A 25,189-nucleotide genomic window follows, 5' to 3' on the forward strand; every position below is an offset into this window, starting at 1 on the left:
CATCAGGCATCGAGCCCTCAGCTTTTCTATCCCCTCTCTGGAACACCATCCCCAAATCCCTCCTTCAATGCCCGTCTCAAAACCTTCCTCTTTAACCGTGCCTTCGGCCACATCCCACACCTCTTATCCTCCAACCCTCTTGATTCCAACCCCCAGCAAGGGCGTAAACCATTAGCTGACCAATGTCTTGGGATGTCCTTCCGACGTGAAAGGTGCTGCACAAATGTAATTTGTTATTTTTGAAATTATATAATAGGCACATTTACATTAAAATCACCAGTGCACCCACTTCTCTGGGTTGGTCGTCTACATCAGAGATTAGACTTCTTATGACAGTTTGTGTTTGGTGTGGCTCCTGTCGATGTGAATGTGACAATTGAATTAAAGGCATTAAAGGTGTCACAGAGCTGGAGGTCAGAATCCCCAATTTAATATGGATAAAAACAATCGGAGGCAGCCGGGTCATGTTACACTGTTCAGTTGGGTCAGTGTTGAGGCTGAAGATTTTAACCATGGTTGTGGCAGATGGAAGTTTGAAAGGCCTTTTCATGTCCTTGCTTTTCTTGTGTTGCTATGTAAGAGTACTTTGAGACTTGAAATGTAATCCCTTGCTCATTACTACATGAGTGTTGAAACACTTTGCTTAGGTTCACACGGTAAGTTCACAAAGTTCTTCAATGCTTTAGACGCCTCTCTAGAATTGAGCAACCACACACATCAGTTAACTTGTTATGAGAATCATAGAACGTACAGCACAGGAGGCCGTTGAGCCTATTACATTCACAGCGGCTTTCCGAAAGAGATTCATATAGACTCTTCAAATAGATTGTAGTTTTACCCTCGAGTATGTCAGAGGAACAACTGCCAGAGCAACAACAATCTTCTCTGGGAAGGTGGCAGAGCTGTACTCAGCCGTGAGGACTTGACCAACCCCTTAGGAGATGGATATTGAGTGGGGGGGGTGGGGGCTGAAGGAGATGAACATGGCCGTGGTTGAAGAGGTAAATTTTCAAGTGGTAAATTTTCAAGTGGGATTTGAAGATAAAGGGGCCGAGGCAGGGAGGTGCTGAGATTAGGGGCGGAGTGACTGAAGGCACAGCTGCTGACAGTAGTGGCACAGGGAGTCAGTGGATGCAACGCATTTCCTCTGATGTCTTGAAGGTCTTTCCATTGACCAACCAACAGAAATAGGTTATTCCCCTTAATCACTATCCCTCGTCGTGTTACCAGTGGAAAGATATTCACAATGATCCGGAGTGTGCATGACTTTGAGGACCACAGAATCCATCGCAATGGAGGAGATTGCCCTTTCTCTTTTTCTGTAGTCCTTAGCCATTCCCTTGTCTCTAAGCAACAACAACTTGCACTTATACAGCACCCTCAATGCAGGGTAGCAGGGTCTCAGAAGGCTTAACAGTGGCGGAGCCTGACTCCAGGGAGGGGGGAGGTGTCCGTAAGCATTACCTGCCCAGCGGTCCTGCTCTCTGCTGTCGATTGCACAGGTTTCTCTTCACACGGATATCATTCAGATGCAGCCTGGCAAAAGTCCTGATGATCTGTTTGAGGAAGAGATACAGCAATCTGATATTTCAGCATAAGGTACAAAAACTCTTCGCATCTCATAAATGACGGGAATGTGTTTGGATTTTGCTTTGGTGGTTGGTGCTTTCCTTTTCGTCCACCTCCACTTCGCCCAATATACAAATTCACAGTATATCCTAATATATATACACACAGTATTTATGTTATATATATATCTTCATCCATGCAGTCATCACATCCAGGCTCGACTACGCTACCTCCCTGCTTGTCGGCCTTCCCAATTCTTCCCTCCACAAGTTGTAGATCATTCAGATCGGTCACTTTCACACCCTTCCTGCCCTCCACCCTCCTGATCCCAACCCCAAGCTCCAGTCCAAATCCTTGACTGTCCAGCGCCTTGGGATGTGAAAGGCTCGATACAAATACAAGCTGTTGACAAGGATCAACCGATGGTAGCAGAGAGTTGGAACCGTTACGTAAATCCAAAGTATATTTCATATGATTTGCTCTGCAAAGTTATTGGTAAACTGGGGCCTTTAAGGAGCCGCTGACATTACCTGGAACTGCACCTGATCACTGGGGTCGATCTCCGTCATCTCCAGCAGAGTTCGGAGCATCCGGGTACTGCCAACTCCCAGGACGCCCTGTCACACGCACACACAAAGGTCAGCCTCGCATTTCACCTGCAACTTGTATCTGGGACGTACAGTCGCTCTCGGGCTGGATTATCAGGACGATTAGTATTTGTGCCAATGACACAATTATTATAGAGTCCACAAAACTGTCGCCCACAGAATACACAGTCAATTCACTTTGTGTTGTATCCCATGAAGCGCTTTGAGACGTCTCGAAGACGCGATAAGGCGCTATATCAAATGCAAGGATTATTATTATAATAATTAGCAAAAACAAAATAGTTTATAGTCAGTAACTGCTTTCTCAGAAGCCCAGCCGAGATTCAAGACGGTTACTTTTTTTTTAATATATTATTCCTTCACAGCTTCGAGTCAATTAGAACGAATGACAGAAAAATCGGGTAACTCACCAGTGAAATAACTGCTTGGCTTCTGTTTTCTTCATCCTTGTGCCCCAACTGTCTGTTAAACAGAAGGGACGAATCTTACTGTGCCGCCTGACAGCGAGAGGTGCTGAGTTTAGTCAAGGTGCTTCCTGAGCCAATGCCCCGTGGATCAGTCCCAGGGTAAGATTATTGACAGTAGTGAGGGAGCGCGAGTGGATGTGATAATAATAATAATAATCCTTGCATTTGATATAGCGCTTTTCACGTCTTCTCGTCGTCTCAAAGCGCTTCACAGAATAGACTGTAAAGTGAATTGACTGTATATTTGTGGGCGAACGCGGCAGCCAATTGCACACAGCAATGTCCCACAAACAGCCGTGGATTGAAAATGACCAATTTATTGTTGTTTTGTTTTGGAGGGATTATTATTAGGCTCTGTGTGGAGTAAGGAAACTTGCCCGAGGTTTCACCCTCTGCCTGGGATTGAACTCAGGTCTCTCACTTGCAAGAGAAGTGCTCTAACCATTGAGCTACAGGACTCCACAAGGCGCTATATCAAATGCAGGAAGTGTTATTATTGACCATCCTCATTATTGGGCTGAGCTATCACACTGCAGTGATGGTTAAAGTAAAATCAAAACTCCCGCTGCTCTGAGAAACACAGACCGCCCCGGTGAGCTGCCCCTCTTTCATGGACTCACTTTTCAACAACTTCCCACATTTTTCGTTTCATTCGGAGATAATTCACAGTCATGGCCACACGCTGACGCACTACCTACAACACGGGCGGGGGGGGGGAGGGGGGCAAAAAGAGGACAATCAGTCATTAGTCATTGGTTCGAATTTAGAAAAAATATCCTATGATTACCTCAAGCAGGATCCCAAAACAACAGCAACAACGCGCTCATTATATCGCATTCTTTGCACGTCTCAGAGCGACAAACACAACCCTGCAAGAGAAACCCTCTGTACCGTACAATACAAAATACAGTGGCATTAATATTTACACAGTGAGGACCTCCGCGTTGGGAGGATGTGAAAGCCCTTAAACCAGGGTGACATTTCCCACTCACATGCTGATTGCCAACTAGAAACACTTTTGGTTTGCCAGCTCACCCCCCCTTCCCCAATTTGCAACTGAATTGAGACGACTGCCTTCTTCAGTGCCATCAAGTAGTCAATGGTGTAGTTACTTTGGGCCCTTTATATGGACAGGGTGGACATGGGGCCACTTTCGCCCGGTCACACTGCGGCTCTCTCTCTCTCTCTCTCTCTTGGATGCAGCTCACCAGATGTGGCTCGTTCCACAGCTTTTCCCGCAGCGTCTGAAAGATCTGCTCGGTCATGTTGTTTTCATTGATGCCTTCCAACCCGATGTTGATGAGTGTTTCTAAAGCAACCAATCGGTGCTGCAACCAGAAAGGCATAGCGAAGTTACCGGGTTAGTTCGTTTAGGATTGTCATTGACCGGCCATTCTGCATGAACAAGGGATTTGCTGACAAACCTTGTAGACGGGAGCTGTGCAGAGCAGGTCAATGGTGGCCTGGATGATGACTTGATCGTACATCTTCAGGTGTTTGGCCAGAATTTCCAGGGCCTGGGGGAGAGACAGAGATGTATTTTCCATTTTGTCTCTATATTTCCTGACCTTTTTATAAACATTTGTCCTCGCCTCCAAACTCCACTGGGAGGTGCCATTGCTGGCACCTCACAGCCCCTCCCCTGAGGTCTTGTCCCCATGTCTGCAGCTTGTGTAGGGAAGCCTGGTGAGCAAAGCGTTGGCGCAGTGAAGCTTGAATGTGACAAAGACATGGATGAGGGTCTCAGTGGCCTGAGGGGAAACAAAGAACAATTTGATCAAATTAACTGAATTGAGAAACCAAGAGAAAGGGCCAGAATGCATGGACCAACAGGATCAAAAGAGAGGAGAAGGACCGAGTGACAGATAAACTCGGTTGAAAAGGCAAAATACTGCAGATACTGGGAATCTGAAATAAAAACAGAAGTGATTGGGAACACTCAGCAGGTCAGAAGTGTTCTGTCGAAAGGTCATCGATCTGAAAACTTGACTCACTTTCCTCTCTCTCCACAGATGCTGCCTGATCTGCTGAGCATTCCCAGCGACTTCTGTTTTTTATTTCGGTTTTAAAAGGTTGTAGCTTTCACGTACGTGTTTCTTTGTATAGGAATCTTTATCGTGCAGATAGGTAAATAGTTTGTCAATCCCAACTTGATCTGTGCTGTCCAGGTAGCAGAGACAAGTCGCAGCCTTCATAGGGATGCGGGGATCAGCATGTGGTGTGGTCACAATTTGGGTAAAGGCTTCAACCATATTACTCACAGCAGAGAGCGCTGGCCGCTGGAAGGAAAATGAGGAAACAATTAAATTGACGTAAGGGCACAATAAATATGTAAATTCTTTTTTAAATTGTTGGAAAAATACTCAGCTCCTGTTAAACCCTGTCAAAGCCAAAGGCCTGATGCGTTGGGTGGTCCTAGCTGGACAAGCAGTGGGCAGGGTAAGCAGGGTGTGTCCCTCCAGGGAGAGAGCGCGGAATCCATTCCATTCCAGGCATGGGAATATCCACGTGTAGGTGGCATCCGTACATATGTGGAACTCTCAGTCTGGTTTGGAAACTCTTGAGCGCGGTGATGGGTTTTTTGTCAAACGGTGAACAAACAAGAAACCTATTGTTTACCAGGCGACGAGTGGTCATCGACCACCTTTTAAGAGCGTCCTCAAAGTTGCTGATGACATCATCCTGAATCTGAGTGTCTTTTCTAACGTATTTAATGAGCTCCATCACCACCTCTTTCTTCCAGCTCCCTGCAGGAATCGCAAGGTTCAGTCACAAGCTTAGCTCGGGGGACGGGGGAGTGGAGGGGTGGGGGGAGTGGGGGACGGGGGAGTGGGGGGTGGGATTATGGGGGGGCCTTGCCAATTTGGGTTTTCTGTTGCTGTTCAGTGATAGGATGCAGTTACGTATACCTACAGATACACTACACTTATCAGCAGTCACTGTTTGACGTTGTAGGTGCTGTATCAAATGCAAGGATCATTTACTTATTAATAGGGCAAAGTCTTAACGCAATCTTAACACTGTTACACAAATAGCAATGACTCAGAGCTATCCCAGTCACAGAGGTGCTCAAGGTTGGGTGAGATAGAACTTCCTGCTCCCAGCAACTGTGTTTATAATATAATAATCCTTGTATTTGATATAGCGCCTTATCATGTCATTGAGACGTCTCAAAGTGCTTCACAGGATATACTGCAAAGTGTAGCGACTGTGTAGTTTGTGGCCGAAAGTATGGGTATTGGTTGACATCTTAAGGTGGTTGCGAGTCACCAGATTAGCCTGTACAATCCGGCCACGCTGAGCCAGTTTGTAACCAGCAAGTCCAGAAAGGGAGCAGGACACAACACCAGGAGTGAGTGACCGAATCCAGGAACAACATTCTGAGACTCACAACAATAATGCCCGGTGCCCACTGTTCCCCTGACAGTAACGTACAAACAATCAGGTGTCTGTCTCCAGCACTCACCCAGAGAGAGAAGGGCTCTGGCAATTTCGTATCTCACTGCACAATTCTGTTCTTCCACCAGCTGAAAACAAACAAACAGCGGAGGTGACTCCAGCCACAACAACAACAACTTGCATTTATATATCGCCCTTCGCACCAGACGCCGTCTCAGAGCACTTAAATATACAGTCAACAGAGCACACAACTCACTGCACTGCAGCGCATGCACATCACAAGCATAAAACACGTTGACAATTACACCGCCTTCACATCGTGTTGGAGATGGAACAGTTGTTAGGGAACAGAGATGGGTTGAGGGAAGGTTTTATGTGGTGGGGAGAGGTGTTGATGATAGCTATTTTGAAGGGGATGAGAACTGTGGCAATGAAATATCTGTTTGCAAGGGTGTGAAGAGGTGGGGGTAGGAAGTCAGGCGAGAAGCAGAAATGGGGTCAAGAGAATATGCGGTGGGCTTCATTCAGCAGATCCTCGCAGTTTTGGGACACGAGTAAGTCCATCATCTCTTCAGCATCAATTTTCTTTACAATTTTCCCCAAAACCTACTGCCGCATGGAGTGCAGAAACCACAAATTTATTGATGCATTTGAGATTCCAGAGAGCCTGTCGGGGCAAGAGGAAAAACCTGTCAAAGAATTAAGTTGCAGTAAACGATTGCTTTCATGCTTTGGTGTAAGCACAAAGGGGGAAACGTTTATTTTCCCTCAGAAAATCTTTGCTCCTAAACTAATCAACGAGAGCCCCTGAACCCTTATCGTTCCCAATAGTGCTGTTCTAACACTGGCATCAGTGTGTGTGTATATATGTTTGATTGTTTTTCTCCTCCACTGGGTGACTTGCCTTTGCTGCGTCCAGTCTATCCTGGTCACAAGTTGCACTTAATTTCTTTGTAAGATCCTGCAACACAAAACAAACCCTATTTAAACATAAACCACATTGCGGAATGGCCAAACAACAGGAGTCTGAGGGCTGAGCTAAAAATAATGTAATGATTGACAGCTAACACGGTTTCAGTTCTCCGAGACCCTACCCTGCTTGAAAGCGCTATATAAATGCAACTTGTCATTTGTTGTCTGACCAATCTTCCAGACTTTTTTGAGAAGTTAACGGACCAAATTGATTGTGGGAAGCCATATGATGTAGAATATCTAGACTTCCAAAAGGTATTCGACAAAGTACCTCATGAAAGATTCCTCCACAAACTGGTCGTTGGGTATCAAGGGCAAGACATGGACAGGGATTCAGAATTGGCTGAAGGGAAGCAAGGAGAGGATGTTTGCTAGAGCTGTGAGGTCAGAATTACCCTCACCTGTACTCACACTCACCTGTAATCTCTCCCACTTCAGTGTGTCTCTTTGCCGCAGAATGATTGTCAGTTTGGAAACTTTCCCTATGTTCCCAAACACAGCATACGAATTTGCACGGAACTGCTGCAAGGATTGAAAACGCCTGGAGAAACAGGGCCGAGGGTGCTATCAGGGCTGGAGCATGGAGGCAAGGAGTCATATCAGTCTGGAGATGATTTTGACTCTGAGTCAAAACTGCTCTTATCACCCCTTTCTCAAAAACCCTCCTTCAATCCTCCTGCGCTGTCAAATTACCTGATGGCCTCCAGCAATGAATTGTTGGTTCCCGGTTTCCTCTTTCCTTTCCCAGCACACACCTTACAAACGCCCCGAGACACTACCCTGCGTGAAGGGTGCTATAAAAATGCAAGTTGTTGTTCGATGAGCTCCTCCAATCCGTTTTCACCCAATCCACAATACCCAAGACTGTTCTGGTCAAAGTCACACAAACTTAAGCTTAAATTAGAAAATCCCTCATTGCAAGTACTGTACATGTTTACCCACCAGCAGAAGGTCATCCCCCGCAGAACTCTGCCAGCAAGCTTTAGTTCCTGATTCTTTGCATTTTCATTCATTCCTTTACCTCAGTTTTAATTTCTTCCTGAGTTCCTCAGCCTGACGAGGTGTCTGTCTGGGTTGCTCCAGGAACAGTTGATTGACCAGTCGAGGCTGTTGAGGAAGGTTCTCTAGGCTTGTCTGAGTCCATTTAGATGGGTGTGGAGGAAAAGACTGAGAAACAAGACAAGACCCATTTATATAATAATAATAACCATTGTATTTGATATAGCACTTTATTATGTTATCGAGATAAGGTGCTGAGTCAAATGCACCTTATCTCGCAAGCCAAAATGCTCCAGGGAGATCCTGTTCACCTGCATATCCCACCCCCCACCCACCTATCTCCATTCCTGATACTGAAAATCCTTAAAACTTTGCCGCATATGTTCACTTGAGTTCTATACGCTGCTCTCCCAGGGGACTCTGCCGCCTTACCTGTCTGAGGACAGGGGTCGGTTGAATAACTGAGGGCAGTATAACCTGTTCAGATTTTCCTTTCTTTGTCAGGAATATCGTCTTGTCCTGTCTTTCCTCCAGCTGTGAGAATTATAGCAAGACAACAAAAGAGGTTTGAGTGTTGGTTTGGAAGGATGAGGGTGTGCTCTGAGACGCTCCCTGGGGTGAATGCATTGAGATGCTGTCCTGGTTAATCTGCGTTGTATAAATGCAAGTTGTGGTTGAATTTGTGGGTAAATTTGGATGCAGAGGAGAGAGTATAAGTAAAGTAAGTAAACAGCCACCTGAATCAGAAGGCAGACAGAACCTACATTTCATATCACAATAAAAGATTGCAACAATGATCATGAAATAAATAATAGCATTGTTTATAATACATAAGGTTATGTAGGTGAAAGTGGTGCAAAGGTGATTAGTTGGAGTGTATTTCAGCAATGTCTTGTTCCCAAAGCCTTCTTGCTTCTCGAGCTAGGAAATTAAAATTCATGTGTGTGCCCCAGCACTGCTCAGCAGAGGCTGGGACTAATGGCAACAACAACAACTTGCATTTATATGGTGCCCCTCATGCAGGGTAACGTCCCAGAGCGCTTGACTATGACAGAGCATGACACTGAGCCACACTGTGGGGAAGCAGACAATAAATCTTACCTGACCTTGCTTCTCACAATGTTGTTTGGAACTGAAAATAGTGGTCATCCTCCACAAAGTGCCTTAATAATTAGACACACAAAAAATAATTAGAATATCAATGAAAAGGTTGTACGAGCTCAAATACAAGAAACAAGCAATAGAGTAGAGAACAGCTGGACAGCTTAGATTGAAATTGATTTGTGGGTGTCAATATGTGGCACAGTTAGTGCAGGAAGATGGTGAAGGCGGACACTAAGTTCTTACTGGAGGGTTCTAGGGTTTGTACTCGAAAACATTTCTTACGATATCAGAGCAAGCTGGAGGAAATAGCAAATATTTTGTTTGGGTCAGCCAGATGTCTGACACATGCAGAAACCCATCACCATGCTTAAGCATCTCCAAACCAAGCTGAGAATTCCATGCATCCCACCTACACATAGAAATTCCAAAGTTGTCTATTGGAAAGGAATATGGACTCTCCCTGGAGGGACTCCTTCTGCTTATCTAATTCCGGACAGTATTACGTGCAGATTGGCGAGAGCCAAGACTTGGTACATAAATAACAAGTACACATATAGCCTAAAAAAAGTTAGCCACAGGGGTTGGGGGAAAGGGCAGCTAAATGGGACTGAAAGGATTCCTCTTTTTTCTACAAAAAAAGCAGCACAGACACGATGGGCTGAAAGTTCTCCTTCTGTGCCGTAAACTTCTGTGGTTGCATGTAGGTCGCAGCGTGAAGTGAATGTTGTTGGTGAAGGACACAGAGGAAGTGTGCCCACTAACCTTTCCCGGCAGATCTTACACACACAAAGCCACAGAGAATCACGCAATATTGTAAGCAACGGTCTATTGTGACATCAAAGGTTAGAATGTCCCACATAAGGACAATGTTTGGAAAGCATATTGCAGCCATTGGAGCCTCCTCTCGGAGAGGATAAATTGGGACAGACATGAGATAACAGTTAGTCCCACGTTGGTTATAGTCTGAAAGCCATTAACAAGGGATCAAATTGTGATCTGACGTTCCCAACGTGGGCCTGGAACCCCCTCCAAACCAACCCACCCCCAACCTTCTGATGCAGAGCGTGTGAGCGAGCGAGCGACCGAGTCCGGCGGTCATCAATCATCACAGAGCAGCCAAATCAAACGACGCGTGACAAACCAGCTCCTTCGTAACAACAACCGATGAGGGGTCAGATGGGCGCTATCCTGACGATGGCCGAGATCCTCACCCTCTACGACTCAGGCAGGTGCTGCAAAATGGAAATCAAGCAAAGGCTACCAGACAGCACGTGGCAGGAGCAGCGCGGCTGGTACATGAGCAAAGGTGGCAGGCTCTGCCCTCATTAACCATTGCCGCAGGAGAACATGTGTCTGCCACGTTTGTACAATTTGTCAGAATTAACGGGACTGCGGGTGCATTACGACACAAAGGAAGTCCAGGGAAATCAACACGTTTTATTTCTTCAGCAGTCGGTGCCGCAGTGAGTTCATCTCTCTGCTCTCCACGTCCGCTGCTCGCACTCCTCTGCTCGCCCCCTCGGCTCAGTGAATTCAGGTTTGCTGCACGTCCCCCCCCCCCCCCGCCCCCCCCCCCCCCCCACCCCCCCCGCCATCGGTGGATGTTCTTTCAGATTCTACGCCCCCTAAGCGCTCTGAGAAGCTATCCCGCATAAAGGGCACTGTGTGAATGAGAGGTGCGGTGTCTTTTCTGACCCAAGTCCAACGGGATTTTTAGTTCGGTCCCTTTTTCGTGTTTTGCTTTTTTCGCAGTCAAGTGTAGTGACTGTATTTGTAATCGAATGTGGGAATTGTTTTCGGTCGTACGCACGTCTGACACATCACATGTCTGACGGTGACAGATACAGGTACAGTGACACACACACACACACAGACAGTGACACACACACAGAGACACACACAGTGACAGACACACAGAGATACACACAGTGAGAGAGATAGACACAGAGACACACACAGTGACAGACACAGAGACACACACACAGACACACCCACAGTGACACACACAGTGACAGACACAGTGACAGACACAGTGACACATACACAGACACACACAGTGACACACAGTGACAGACACAGAGACACACAGAGACACACCCACAGTGACACACACAGTGACACACACAGTGAGACACAGTGACACACACAGTGACAGACACAGTGACACACACACACACAGTGACACACAGACAGTGACACACAGTGACGTTACCCACCACAGGAGCAGACGCACACGTGCGGTGACGCTGTGACGTGTGTGACGCGGTGACGTATATGACGCTGTGACGTGTGTGACGCGGTGACGTACCGGGGGAGGCGCGGAGGGAAGATGGCGGCGCGCGGGCGGGCGGCGAGGCTCCTGCGCCGCTACCGGGGCCCCGCACTGGCCGCGCTCGCCATCCTGGCCCTGCAGGCCCTGGCCGTGTGGCGCTTCAGCAGCCTGGAGCAGGCCCAGGTAGGCCTCACACTCACACACTCACACTCACTCACACTGACACACTCACCATCACTCTCACACTGACACACTCACTCACACTGACACACTCACTCACACACTCACACACTCACAGTGACACACTCACCATCACACACTCACCATCACACACTCACCATCACACACTCACTGTCACACACAGGGACACACTCACCATCACACACTCACCATCACACACACACTCACCATCACTCTCACACTGACACACTCACTCACACTGACACACTCACTCACACTCACACACACTCACACTGACACACACACTCACCATCACTCTCACACTGACACACTAACTCACACTGACACACTCACTCACACTGACACACTCACTCACACTGACACACTCACACTGACACACTCACCATCACACACACACTCACCATCACACACACACTCACCATCACTCTCACACTGACACACTCACTCACACTGACACACTCACCATCACACACACTCACCATCACACACACACTGACACACTCACTCACACTGACACACTCACTCACACACTCACACTCACACACTCACTCACACTGACACACTCACCATCACACACACACTGACACACTCAATCACACTGACACACTCACACACTCACACTGACACCATCACACACACACTCACCATCACACACACACTCACCATCACACACACATTCACCATCACTCTCACACTGACACACTCACTCACACTGACACACTCACTCACACTCACACACTCACACTGACACACTCACTCACACTGACACACTCACTCACACACTCACACTGACACACTCACTCACACTGACACACTCACACTGACACTCACTCACACTGACACACTCACACTCACTCACACTGATACACTCACCATCACACACTCACACACACTCACACTGACACGCTCACTCACACTGACACACTCACACTGACACACTCACCATCACACACTCACACACTGACACATTCACACTAACACACACACACTGACACATTCGGACCAATTTACACTGACACACACACACTGACACACTCACCCCTATACACATTCACACTGACACACTTGCACCAATACACAGCCACATTCACACACTCATATCCCAATACACACTCACCCCACACTCACACACATACAGCATAACCTGTTCACTGACACACACACCCCACACTGACACTGACATACACACTCCCCAATACACACTCACACACACTGACACACACACCCTCACCCCACACTCACACACGGGGAAGTGGTGTTCGTTCCTGAGGGTTTTTGTCTGATGTGGGATTTGCTTTTTGAGGTGTAAAGAATTGTGCTTTAATCAATGTGCATTTCGCCCACAAAATCTACAGTCAGTTCACTTTACAATATATCCTGTGAAGTGCTTTGAGACGTCTCGAAGACGTGATAAGGTGCTGTATCAAATACAAGAATTATTATGAGAGATAGAAGTCAAGAGCATAGCAGGGAAGGGGTGACCGGGGCGTAAATAATGTATTTATCGAGGGAAAGGGAGAGTTATTAGAGTTTGTGATTTGATTTGGACATTGGATATCGGAATCGATTGCACCATATCTGGATAGAGTTTGACTCTGTCACGGGTTCAACCTTCACTGTCATAATTTGCCTTTACACATCTTACGTGGCAATTGCTTACACGTAACTCTGACCGTAATGGTCAGACTCATGGTCTTCTGTGTAGTTTGATGTACCTTCTGGGTTTAAGTAGAGATGCTGTATGATATGCAGTTAAGCAATGTTGTGGGTGCACTATGGCGTAGTCGTTGGTTAGCGACATGGTTACTCAAGATTTTACTGCCCAGTTTTGACAGTAAATTGAATGTTCAGTGTGTTTTACATTCACTCATGTGGATAAATTGAATACCATGTGAGAGAATCTGTATGTGTGAGCCTAATAATAATAATAATAATAATAATCCTTGCATTTGATATAGCGCCTCATCACGTCTTCGCGACGTCTCAGAATGCTTCGCAGAATACACTGTAATGCCAGCAGAATTAGAGATCCAGGTGGATCGCTGTTATAAACTGATGGTATGGGTCTGACCTCGCATTGTAATGAGGAACTCTTAAAAATTGCCCAGGTCAACACACGTCATCGAGTCACAGCTGATATCGCTTCCTTTGAGAAGCAAAAAGTGATGTCAACAGCACTTACTGTACACGGAGCTGTCAGTCAGGGCCAGAAGTGCACTGAGCCACAATACGAGCAACACGATAGATAGACAACCTTCGCCAAATTAGGTGCGTTGTAACTTGTTGGCCTGTAGTAGCACAGACTTTGGGTGAAAGTTCATCATAGTGAGAGAGCTGGATTAACATCCAAAAAGGCATACCGGCATGTTGGGCCTCGGAACTTGTTGATGCCAGTGATATATATATATCAGTACTTGCTGTTCAGACGAAAACATTTTCTTTTCCTATGCAATGAAATGGATAAAAAAAAAAGTTTCGTGAGATGATATTTTATAACTGTCGTACCGGAATCAGGAGGGGGACTGTCTGTGTATTTGTGGGCGAGACTCGGCCAATATTAGGCGCCTCTGTTAATCCAGCTATGTCGCTTTTTCCTGGGACCTTGCTAGGTCGTGTGTCTCCGGTGCAGGCTGAGAAGTGTTGTCGTCGACTGAGCCAATGGGAGGGTTGTGTATTTTCTGATGCACTGAATGTCACACATTGACAGTAATGGTTATTAAGCTTGCACCGTGTTGTCATGTTGATTGCAGAAACCCAGGTTATTTCAAGTTGCAGGAATTTATCACAAATGCCGGATTATTGTAAGTTGCTGATGTTTTTTGTACAGTATTCATAAACAAAAGGGCTACAGTGACAATACCTGTGATATAAGAGGCATTTCTACAAACGCACTGTAAATATTTACCAAGGTGATTCCAAAGAAACATTTGATAAGGTAAAAGTTATTGATTCTACAGGCTAGCCAAAGCATTTGACTACAAAATACCATCAGTACACTTTTCAGAAAATCCTGTGAAGCGTTTTGAGATGTGGTATTGACGTGAAAGGTGCTATAATAAATGCAAGGATTACTATTTATTAAGCGGAGGTTATAAGGGAAGGAAAGGGAAGACTGGCTCATTAAGTCATTCGTCTGCTGAGGGAAAGCAACTGGAGGCTCCAAATTGATTCACACAAATCTGTGAAGGCTTCAGAGTCGCACTGCATTGGCTCAGTCGTGGATTGTGGACAAGTGCCAGCTCTCCTTCCTGCCAGGCTGGGAATGTCGGAATAGAGCCTCCCTCAGAAAGTAATAGTTCTTTGGTTCTTGTGGGTTACTTCAGTGTTGAACGTAAAACACATCTGAGATAACATTCAGCCTTCCAGGCACCTACGTGGCATGTTGGATGCACTCTCTCTGCCAGAGCCTTTTCCTTGTTTCCACTACTGTTGCCAAATTCAGATAAATATCAAAGCATTTCCTTTGCTCATTCAACCAGCTGGCCTCTCACAGTTCAGGGCCTGATTAACAGTTAAATTGTTATAGGTTTCAGGCTGCTCAGCTCAGAAACCTTACACCAACTAACGCAAACCAGAATGCAATGTTAACCTGTTTTTCCATCAACCTTACACTTATATATAGCCCCCTTCATGTAGATTAATATCTTGGAGCACTTTACAGAGCGGTGCTGAGTCTCAGTGAGGCAGAGAATTGGTATTAGCTCCCGTGATGTAAAGCATGGGTACTGAGGCTCAGTATCGCAGAGCATTGGTACTGAGGTTCAGTAACGAGGACTGGTCCTGACAGATAGTAACAGAGTATTAATACTGAAGTTCAGGAAAAAAAATACTGTGGCCAGATTCCGAAGTATGACTGATTTATGACTGATTTTTCCCATCTTTAATTCACAGAACGGGAGGCCTAAAAGGACCAAGTTACCAGACAGTAATGATGTTGATAGCTCAGACAGTCGTCACCTGGGGACCATTCGGCAGCAGGGCAGGTGGAAGTTGGCCATTCGGAGGACAGGTAGCACGGCCAGCGTGCTGAGGACCAGCCTAGTGTGGCGCAAACCCACGGCCCAGCGCCCGGGCCCTCCACGGGTCCGTGCAGGTGACTCTGTCCAGCACGAGCCATCCATCAGCAAAAACATCAGCGACCCCAAGGGGGAATCGAAGAACAGCGACACAGGGAGCGTGGGCGGAGCGCCACAGCCAACCAGCCCTGACTTCACTCCAAAGTGCGAGGTTGTGGGGAAGGATGCCCTGTCTGCACTGGCGAGAGCCAGCACACAGCGCTGCCAGCAGGAGATCGCCAACGTGGTGTGTTTACACCAGGCGGGAAAACTGATGCCACAGTCAGTGCCTCGTCACTGTCACTTGTCAGGTACCACCCCCTGCCCCTCCTTCTGACCTGAAAGGCCCGGTGTAAAGGTTATTGAACCGTACAATGTGTGGTGACTGTGGAAGCTCTGATCTGCAATTGCGCCTTGTTATTACGTTGATTGGGGATTTTATGAACCTAAGTAAAACGGGTTCAGCTGTACTTGGGACACATTTTATTTAATTTGCATACTGCGATGTTCAAGAGGAAGCTTGAGGGAGAGGGGAATAGAGGGTGTGGGTGGGAGTAAAAAGTGGTTGACTTAACCCTAAATGTGTAGTATAAACACTGGTATTGACTGGTTGGACCGAGTGGCTTGTTTCCCTGCTGTACATCCTTTTTAACCAAGAATCTTTGTAATATTAAGTAGTGTGACCACAATGTGCTCACTTGACTATCTATTTTGCTAGCTGCATGACTTCCCTGCTCACATTATTGGACGGAGGCTAGGAAATTCACAAATCTCTTCTTTTGTCAATTAAAACGGTAATAAGGACATGCTAGATATTTACAATTTCTTTTAGTTTCACAACAAGTTAGCACTCCAGCTCAGGTTGCCACTGAAATCCAAGTTAATTGAGTGTTCAACCGAGGAGAGCGGGCGTATTGATAATGGGAAATGTCATTAAAACATTTATGTTCCGAGTCTTGGAATAATTGAGAAAGCTAGTTTTATCCCTTGAGGATATAATGGAAATGATACGTTCAAGTTGAATCCCAGCTGTAACCAGACACGACTGATAAAATGTTACAGAAGCCTTGAACAATTGTCTCCTTACCTCAAATGGAGCTAATTACTGCTGTAATGACCTGTTATATGCTGCAAGATTTTGACCTTGAACTGAATAGTTTGGCTGGAGGTTACTGTGCTGTCCCTGTGAGAACACAATCCAGCCTGTTTCTTCCTGATCAACCACAACAGCAAATTACACTTGTGAAGTGCCCTTCACGTCAAAAAGCCGTCCCAGGACTCTGGCCAATCAGGGGTTTTGATTAAACACGACAAGAGTCAGTGAAATCAGTGAGATTCCTCAATAGTTCTGATTTCACTCGAGTTACCACTGTTGTCGATAGATATCATAATTTCACACTGGAACATTGACGGAGTCTGTGCTTCAGACAGAATCCTTAGAAGGGCAGCTCCAAGGAGAGATGACAGTTCCTGGTATTAATCTGTAAGACCCTTGCTGTTTTATATCAGCTCCAAAAGCTGTTTTGCACATCATTTGACTCTTTCAGGGTTTTGTAATAGCCAATAGATCCCTGAATAGCAAACCTGGACATTTGTCCCTCGGTGATAGCAATTCATCACTGTCATGGCATTCCTTGTTGTGTCAGGATATATTCTGCTGTTTAATTGAAGTGCTTGTGGAGGCTGCTTTCAAAGGCCTTAATTTGTACAGGAGTTTAACAGCAGCGTGCTAGAGATGCTCGTTCTTTGCACTGAGAGAAAGTGCTTTGATAGTTTCATTTTCATGCAGGTGATTCTTGAACCTTTAGCAATCCGATGGAACAGTAAGCCCCACCCTGTAGGTGTTGGACTACATGCTACACACCTTTTGCTTGCAGGGTTAACAGGAGGTGAGTTGAAAGGTTTCCATGCACCAGTGACTAGTCTGCTCCAAGTCCATGCCCGGACTCCATGCTGTGTGCCAGGAGAACAGTGGGTGAATGTTAACACATGGAATGTTCCCAGTAGAATTTCCCCTACGCCACCTCCCACAAATCATTGACCTACACACCTGTCCCGCTTCCGGTCACTCGGTCCCTTCCGAGGGGAAGAAGCAGAAATAATGTAATGTTTCGGTTGCACTGAGTGGTGTGGTTACTGGTTATGTATTGAGCCTCTCGTTTGTTTGCAGGAAAGTCAAATGCCAATATTCAATGGGAAGACAGTGTTGTGGATCTTGCATTAATCCAGAAGCCGGTTAAAATTGTTTATGTCCTCGTCATTCATGGCAGAGCAGTCAGGCAGCTGAAGAGACTGATCAAAGCCATCTATCATCGGGATCATTTCTACTACATACACGTGGACAAGGTATAGGCTTGTCATAACAATAATAATCTATAGCCTTTTGGGGGAGGCAGAGAGTTCCAGATTTCAACTTCCTTTGGGGTGAAAAACTGCCTCCTGATTTCATTCATAAATGGCCTAGCTCCTAGTTACAAGATTATGCACCTTGTTCTGGATTCCCTCACAGCTTGAATAACAGCTTAAAAATTAAGACTGAACATTTTCAAAAAGAATAGCCCGACTGACTATCATTTTGTAATATGCTTACTGTGTGCAGCTGCTCTGAGGGTAATCTGCCCATTACACACTCAATGCATCAGTGAAGAGCTGTGCAATATTCATTCAAAGGGAATTTCAAAACACTTAAGCAGAGATGGAGTTCAGTCAGACTGCTCGTGGCGTTTGGAAAATCTTCCTCAAGCTAATGATGAGAGTAATTTTCACCCAACTCTGAGGAGGTATTAATAGACCAGCTGGAGATTCATTCACCAGCTGTGCTTCGAGGGCAGGATATTGAATGCAGTCAGCGTATAATCATCATGTTTTTCCCATTGTAACAGTGTTCTTCCACCCATTAGAATCCTGGTAGCTTATTGCTTTCAATATTCCAAATGTGTTTGCCATAGAAACATTCTTTGTTATCCAGATATCGTTTAATTTCCAGATCATCCTCAGCACACATACAGTTGGACCTTGTTATATCCTGTATAACAGGTCTGTAAATAACATGAGCATGCATGCACATGCAGTATACATGACAGAGCAAGTTACATTTATATAGCTGTTACAATATATGGCTCAGTTATCACTGTGTTTACAGAACTCCTTTATTGGGCCATTAGATAAATCAGCAACCGTACATCAAATTCCTATCATCTCACCTGTGTTCACCCCCGGTGCTCTATTTATAAACGTTCATTCAGTTCCTCTTCCTAGCTGTCCCAGCTTGTGCCAGACGTAATATATTCCCTTTCCCCCAACAAAACTCTGGATTATCCTTCCCTTGTTGTCCTGGGTGACATGTTTGCTGATTCTTCCAACATACAATCTTTGAACGTAGCTTCTGTGCAATTATGTTCCTGTAGCGTTCCAATTACCTGCACAGAGAGACACTACAGCTGGCACAGCACTACCCAAACATCCGTGTGACGCCCTGGCGCATGGTGACAATCTGGGGAGGGGCAAGTCTGCTGAAGATGTACCTGCGCTGCATGAAAGATCTGCTGGAAATGACAGAATGGCAATGGGACTATTTCATCAACCTGAGCGCAACAGACTACCCCACCAGGTCAGTGCCCGGGTAACGGAGAGAGCTTGTAGTGAAACTGACATGACCGGAAGCTGCTACAGGGCAGACTTAGAGACTCGGTGTCTCGTGTTTTGTTCCCGGGCATTTGAAGGTTTTAAAAGCTTCCAGCTTTCCAAATGCCCCAAACTTTCTATCGCATCAGCAAACTAAGATTTCCTATGAATTTTCAGCAATATTATTACAAATTCCTGAGTAACATTTACAACTGTAAGCTGGCTATAGATTTAATAGTTATGCAAAAATGTTCACAGATCATTTGTTATGCTAAAAAAAATGTTTTTGATCTGCAGGACAAATGCTGAGCTGGTGGCATTCCTGTCCAAATACAGAGAGAAGAACTATCTGAAATCTCACGGGCGGGACAATGCCAGGTACGTGGGAGGGGCTGTCTGTCAGTGTCACTCAAACATAAACCCACAACCATTCAGGATGGATGTCAGCTATAGTGTGTGGGGGTAGGGGCTGGGGTATAATGCAAGGTGGGGCAGGTGGGCTATTCACCCACAAAATACACTTGTCAATTCACTCTGCAGTATATCCCGTGAAGCGCTTTGAGATGTCTGAACGATGTGATAAGGCGCTATATCAAATGCAAGGATTATTTTTATAATTTATTATAGTGCTGGGGGTTTATGGTGGGGGATAGTGCTAGGCTTGAAAGCACACCTCAGAGACTGGAGTCTTACCAGCTGAATGAGGTTGTATGAATGTGATTGGACTGCACTCTGCTGCTCTCCCAACTCTCCCAACGTTGAATTTACACATTGAACCGTTATCGAGATTGCTCATTACATTTAGGCTCAGCAACAATGTGAAGTGAAGCTGGGAAGGTTACCATTGGGCAATGCTGTGAACAGTCCGTTGCTGTGAAAGATTCATCAGTGAGCAGTTCTTGTTTCTCTGAATTTTCCAGATTCATCAAAAAGCAGGGCTTGGACCGACTGTTCCATGAATGTGACGACCACATGTGGCGGCTGGGAGACCGGCAGATCCCAGAAGGCATTGTGGTGGATGGCGGCTCTGACTGGTTTGCTCTGACACACAAACTCGTTGAGTATGTGATGAACACACAGGACGAACTAGTCATTAAACTCAAACACTTCTACTGGTACACACTGCTTCCAGCCGAGGTAAGGTCTAAAACCAGTCAAAATTGGTACAGCTCTTGTCAGGTTCTGTTACGAGATCCCACACACATCTGTATAAGGTCATATGTTTTGCCACAAGAGCCAGACGAGAGGAAACATAGGCTGGAACCGAGGGGAATTTGATCTCGGCGATTAGTTAAGCAGGTTCCATCCCTCCAGGGAGAGACTGTGCATTCCATTCCGCACACAGGAAATTTTCCATGTGAAGGTAGCGTTCAGATGTGGATCTCTGAGTCTGGTTTGAATCTTAACCAGGTTTTGAATGTGTCAGATACCAGGTATATCTCTATGAGACAATTGGTGTTTTGCCCAATGTAGGAAATTATTTTCCATAATTCTATATTCCACATTGGAAAGCGTTTGAGTTCATTGGACAATGTCTAGCTCTTAAGTTTGGGTTTTCTGAGTTTCACAATGTGTGAGTAACCAATATGTGTCAGGTTGGACTGGTAGTTGAGAGTTGGTGATTGTTTTTCTTGTCTCCCCACAGTCCTTCTTCCACACAGTGTTGGAGAACAGCCACATGTGTGAAACGTTGGTGGACAACAATCTGAGAGTCACTAACTGGAACAGAAAGCTGGGTTGCAAGTGCCAATATAAGCACATTGTGGATTGGTGCGGCTGTTCACCTAATGACTTCAAGCCTCAGGACTTCATTAGACTGCAGGTAAGTGGAGCCACGGCTCCTCTCTCTGCCTCGCTCACTAATCAAACAGGCCAGTGGGCAATCCCATCTTCCAGCAACAGGCTGAAATTCCGAGAGTCTACCATTGAAAAAGTTACCGTCAGTTTCCGAATATTTTTCTGATTTCGGAACCCTGCAATATTCCAGGAAGGAACAGGCATCTTCCCTACAAACTGCCAGCGAGCATGATGAGGCACAGCCCGCATGTAACTAAGCTTTTATGCGGAGATTTGCTGACTGGACAAACCAGGACTAACTCCCCGTCTCTTGATGTTTGGATTCATTTTGTTTTCTCGATTTTACTTACAGCAAATCACCAGACCTACATTTTTTGCAAGGAAATTTGAACCCACTGTCAACCAGGAAGTGATCGATATCTTGGATTCTCACCTGTATGGCAGTTTGCCCCCGGGCACCAACGCACTGAAAGCGTACTGGGAGAACGTCTTTGATAGCGTGGACGGGCTGAGTGGGCTCACTGACATCGCCCTGACCCTCTTCACATCCTTCTTCAGGCTCGGACTAAAGAAGATCCAATCGTCACGGCAGTCAGGGGTGGAGGGGCACTGCAGGTGAGGATGAAGCTCCTTTGCCTAATTGGAACCTTCCCAGCTTCACTTCACATCGGTGCAGAGCTTAAATGTAACAAGCAGTCCATTGTACCCTCTCCAATGCCAAGATATCTTCACTGTCTGATGTGCGGAATATAAAGGTGTCTATCATCTGTATACGTGTGGAAGTTAAACCCGTATCTGCGGATGACATTACCGAGAGCGAGCACGTAGACGAGGAAACATAATTAAACTAAAATCTAGCAATGCTACGCTGGAAACTCGTATCTGCTGTGGACTAGCACGACAGACTCCAAACAAACATCGTAATCTACTTAAACAACGTCATAAACTGCTATTTATCCAAATACAAACCAGCATAGCAAAACTATACATTAGCAATCTAGCAAGCAGCAGGAATGGTAATGTAATCGAGAACAAGCTAACATCACACTGTGTGTAGATTGGCCACTGTGTTTACACATTGCAGTGAGTCCTGTGAGATATCCATCTGACCTGAAAGGATGCTGTATCAGATGCAGGAATTATACTGTACTATTATAATAATAATAAGCAAACGAGCACCCAGGAGAGGGAGATGAGAATTGGGAATAGAGTAGAGAGCCGCAGTGATGGCAAGCGGTGGCAGAGAGCGGAGCTGTGTGGGATCAGCTCTAAAGTGCAAATCTAGAACCAACACAGTCTCAGAATATTTTCATTGTAATTCCCAGGTACAAACCCGTGGGATATCCCCTCTCTGTCCATCTCTATTTCTATGATGACCGATTCCAAGGCTATTTGGTGATGCAGCAGGCGGACAGTCTGACCTCAGGCCAGACAGAGACGCTGGAGACCTGGGTGGTACCTCGATCGCCGATGCACTTGTCAGACCCCGGCACGGAGCCCGACCGGCTACAGGCTGTGGAGGTGAGTGTCCCTGCATTGCTGCCGATGTGCAGCACCAACTGATTCACTGTTTTCTGCCCTCATCCTAGGCAGCAGTCACAATAGTGAGGACAAGGGGATAGGGTGGACAGGACAGCCTAATGGTCAGCCTCAGTGTGGCCAGTGAACAGGAGAGTGGGATGATATTCGCTCGAGTGGAAAAAAGCCATAACATAGACTTGATGGGCTGATGCTATCGTTAACTCTGATTTCATGAGATTAGGGTCTCATGGTCAGGCTGACAGGATACTATGGGCTTTGTACCTCTCTCTGTTGGCTTTGGATTGACACTTTACCCTGTGACCCGAGACTGGAGTCTGTCCCATTGTTTATTTTTGTCCTCTAGGTGGGGACTGAGTGGGACCCGAAGGAACGCTTATTCCGCAACTTTGGGGGCCTGATTGGACCATTGGATGACCCCGTGGCAATGCAGAGGTGGGCCAAGGGCCCGAACATGACAGCCACCGTGGTGTGGATTGACCCCACGTACATCATAGCAACGTCGTATGACATTGTGGTCGACACAGAGACGGAATACACCCATTACAAACCCCCACTCAACCACCCGCTCCGCCCGGGGGCCTGGACCGTCAGAGTGTTACACCTCTGGGAGCCACTGGCGGAAACTAAATTCCTTGTGGCACCCCTGACTTTCAGTAGGAAAGAGCCATTCAAAAAAGGTAGTCGATAATAATCCTGGTATTTACCCAGAAAGTTGTTACGGGTGAAAACAGATTCGATAGGCACTTGGAGATGCTACCCTGCGTGGAGGGCGCTACATAAGTGCAAGTTGTTGTTGTTGATAGTAGCTTTCACAGGGGAATTGGGTAGCTACTTGAAAAAGCAATCACCATGTTTAAGAGTATCCAAAACAGACTGCGTTCCATACATCCCACCTACACATGGGAAGTCTGGAAAGGAACACTCCCTGGAGATACACATCTTGCCAACCTAATTCTGCAGAGTATTAGGCACAGGTTACCAAAAGCAAAGGCTTGGGAAGCCCTTGGTGTGAGTTGGGTTAATTGCTGGAGTCTAACCAGCTAAAACCACATTGATATCACTGTGTCTGGCAAGCTTTCCCACTGCTTGTCCAGCTAGGACCACCCTATCCATTAGAGCTTTACCTTTCTGGATTGACAGGAGCAGAGTGGGATGATTCTCTGTCCCCAGTCACTGGTCTGGTCCTCCCGAATCCTGCCGATGAGCCAGGCTGGGCTGTCATCAGGCTGCCTGGTTACAGAACTAGTTGTGTGGAAGCAACCCAGAAGTGTGCAGAGGAGTGCAGGACTGAGCTCTCCAGAGCTCAAACAGCATTAGATTTGGTAATTGAAGATGGCTGATATTCCAGTGTAACTCAGTGTGAGGTTTGAGTTGTGGAACTGTGGCTCAACATACATTAATAATAATCCTTGCATTTGATTCAGCGTCTTATTACGTCATCGAGACCGCTCAAAGATCTTCAAAGAATATACTTTAGTGTCCCACAAACCATACACGGTTTTGGAACCGTGTTTGTTTACCAGAGAGGCTGTTCGGTCGATTCGATTGCTCGTGCTGCTCACATTTGGACTGATTTTAAACTCCCGGTTGTTTATGTTTTATCTCTTGACGCAGAGGAAGACCAGTGGCTGCACGCAGGGCCCCCGGGGAACGAGTACATGGATCAGAGCTTCCAGCGGCTCCGAGGTATCCTGAAGCTGCCGGCGGCAGGTACGGCTGAGAAGGTGGCTCTCCAGAACCTACAGTTGGTGGGCAAGCAGCTGGACGCTTGGTTGGACGAGAGCGTTGGCAGGTTTTGGTCAGTGTCGGACTCGTGCTCAGCACAGCCCTCACCCTGTCAGTCACTGCCCAGCTGCCAAAAGACTACCTGGGGCTCTCTGTCCCCTGACCCCAAATCCGAGCTGGGACCAGTCAAAGCGGACGGACGCCTGAGGTAGCACACAAGACGCTGCAGGAATCCAGCACAAAGAACCCGAATCTGGAGAGATCTGTCAGAGCTTCGTACAGGTTTGCACAGGGATCACAAAGGAGAGAGAGAGCCTGCGATGTGTTCATCACTACATTTCCAAGGACACAAGGCTTTGTGTGTGTGTGTGTGTGTGTGCGTGCGTGTGCTGGGTCTCTGAGCTGTCACAGTTCAGGGCTGGTGTCTGGGCTGTCACAGTGCAAGGACAGTGGTTTCCCGAGGAGTTGTTGATTTGCCTGCGGGGCGGCTCTGGAAAGCAGCGGCCTGTTGTCGAGTCATGGGAAGGGAAGCTGGGAACCAACAACAGTTCGTTCTCAATCAGTAGGAGAGCTTCTCGAGGTCGGCTTCTCATCATTTGTAGTTGAGCTAACAGGAAAGTCTCGGCTTTGGTGGAACAAATGTATCAAACACACTTATGGGAAGAAATCCTTTAACATTGAAAGTTAAACAGGCGGTGCTGCTGCCTGCCCTCACCCCACCCGCCCGCCCCATCCCTACCCCATCGCCCCACCCGCCTGTCTTCACCCTCACCCACCTGTGTTGTTTCCTCACCCTGCTCAAAAAATAACGCAACGATCCCCCCCTCCACCCACCCTGAAAATGCACATAGTTAT

At 46.5% G+C, this 25,189-nt stretch overlaps 2 protein-coding genes across 2 annotated transcripts; one reads left to right on the forward strand and one right to left on the reverse strand.

Annotated features, from left to right (window-relative positions):
- Nucleotides 1-408: 408 nt before the first annotated feature.
- LOC103175643 (protein HEATR9) lies at nucleotides 409-11,354 on the reverse strand. The gene is made up of 17 exons (XM_042342464.1): nucleotides 11,335-11,354; nucleotides 9,116-9,177; nucleotides 8,447-8,548; nucleotides 8,037-8,182; nucleotides 7,433-7,556; nucleotides 6,948-7,004; nucleotides 6,654-6,710; nucleotides 6,111-6,171; nucleotides 5,264-5,391; nucleotides 4,735-4,923; nucleotides 4,069-4,161; nucleotides 3,853-3,972; nucleotides 3,265-3,338; nucleotides 2,588-2,639; nucleotides 2,100-2,186; nucleotides 1,465-1,556; nucleotides 409-694 (listed from the first exon to the last, which is right to left on the reverse strand). The coding sequence occupies exons 2-17, from the start codon at nucleotides 9,161-9,163 to the stop codon at nucleotides 619-621; spliced, it is 1,506 nt and encodes a 501-aa protein (XP_042198398.1). The 5' UTR covers nucleotides 9,164-9,177; nucleotides 11,335-11,354; the 3' UTR covers nucleotides 409-618.
- Nucleotides 11,355-11,432: 78 nt separating this feature from the next.
- xylt2 (xylosyltransferase II) lies at nucleotides 11,433-25,062 on the forward strand. Its single transcript, XM_007888769.2, has 11 exons — nucleotides 11,433-11,573; nucleotides 15,483-15,957; nucleotides 17,817-17,992; nucleotides 19,054-19,256; nucleotides 19,568-19,648; nucleotides 20,191-20,407; nucleotides 20,916-21,092; nucleotides 21,420-21,682; nucleotides 22,393-22,588; nucleotides 22,953-23,286; nucleotides 24,224-25,062. Exons 1-11 carry the CDS (start codon nucleotides 11,448-11,450, stop codon nucleotides 24,544-24,546), a joined length of 2,571 nt encoding a protein of 856 aa, XP_007886960.1. The 5' UTR covers nucleotides 11,433-11,447; the 3' UTR covers nucleotides 24,547-25,062.
- Nucleotides 25,063-25,189: the final 127 nt, after the last annotated feature.

This window comes from Callorhinchus milii, unplaced genomic scaffold (genome assembly GCF_018977255.1).
Source record: "Callorhinchus milii isolate IMCB2004 unplaced genomic scaffold, IMCB_Cmil_1.0 Scaffold20, whole genome shotgun sequence".
Taxonomy (NCBI): domain Eukaryota; kingdom Metazoa; phylum Chordata; class Chondrichthyes; order Chimaeriformes; family Callorhinchidae; genus Callorhinchus; species Callorhinchus milii.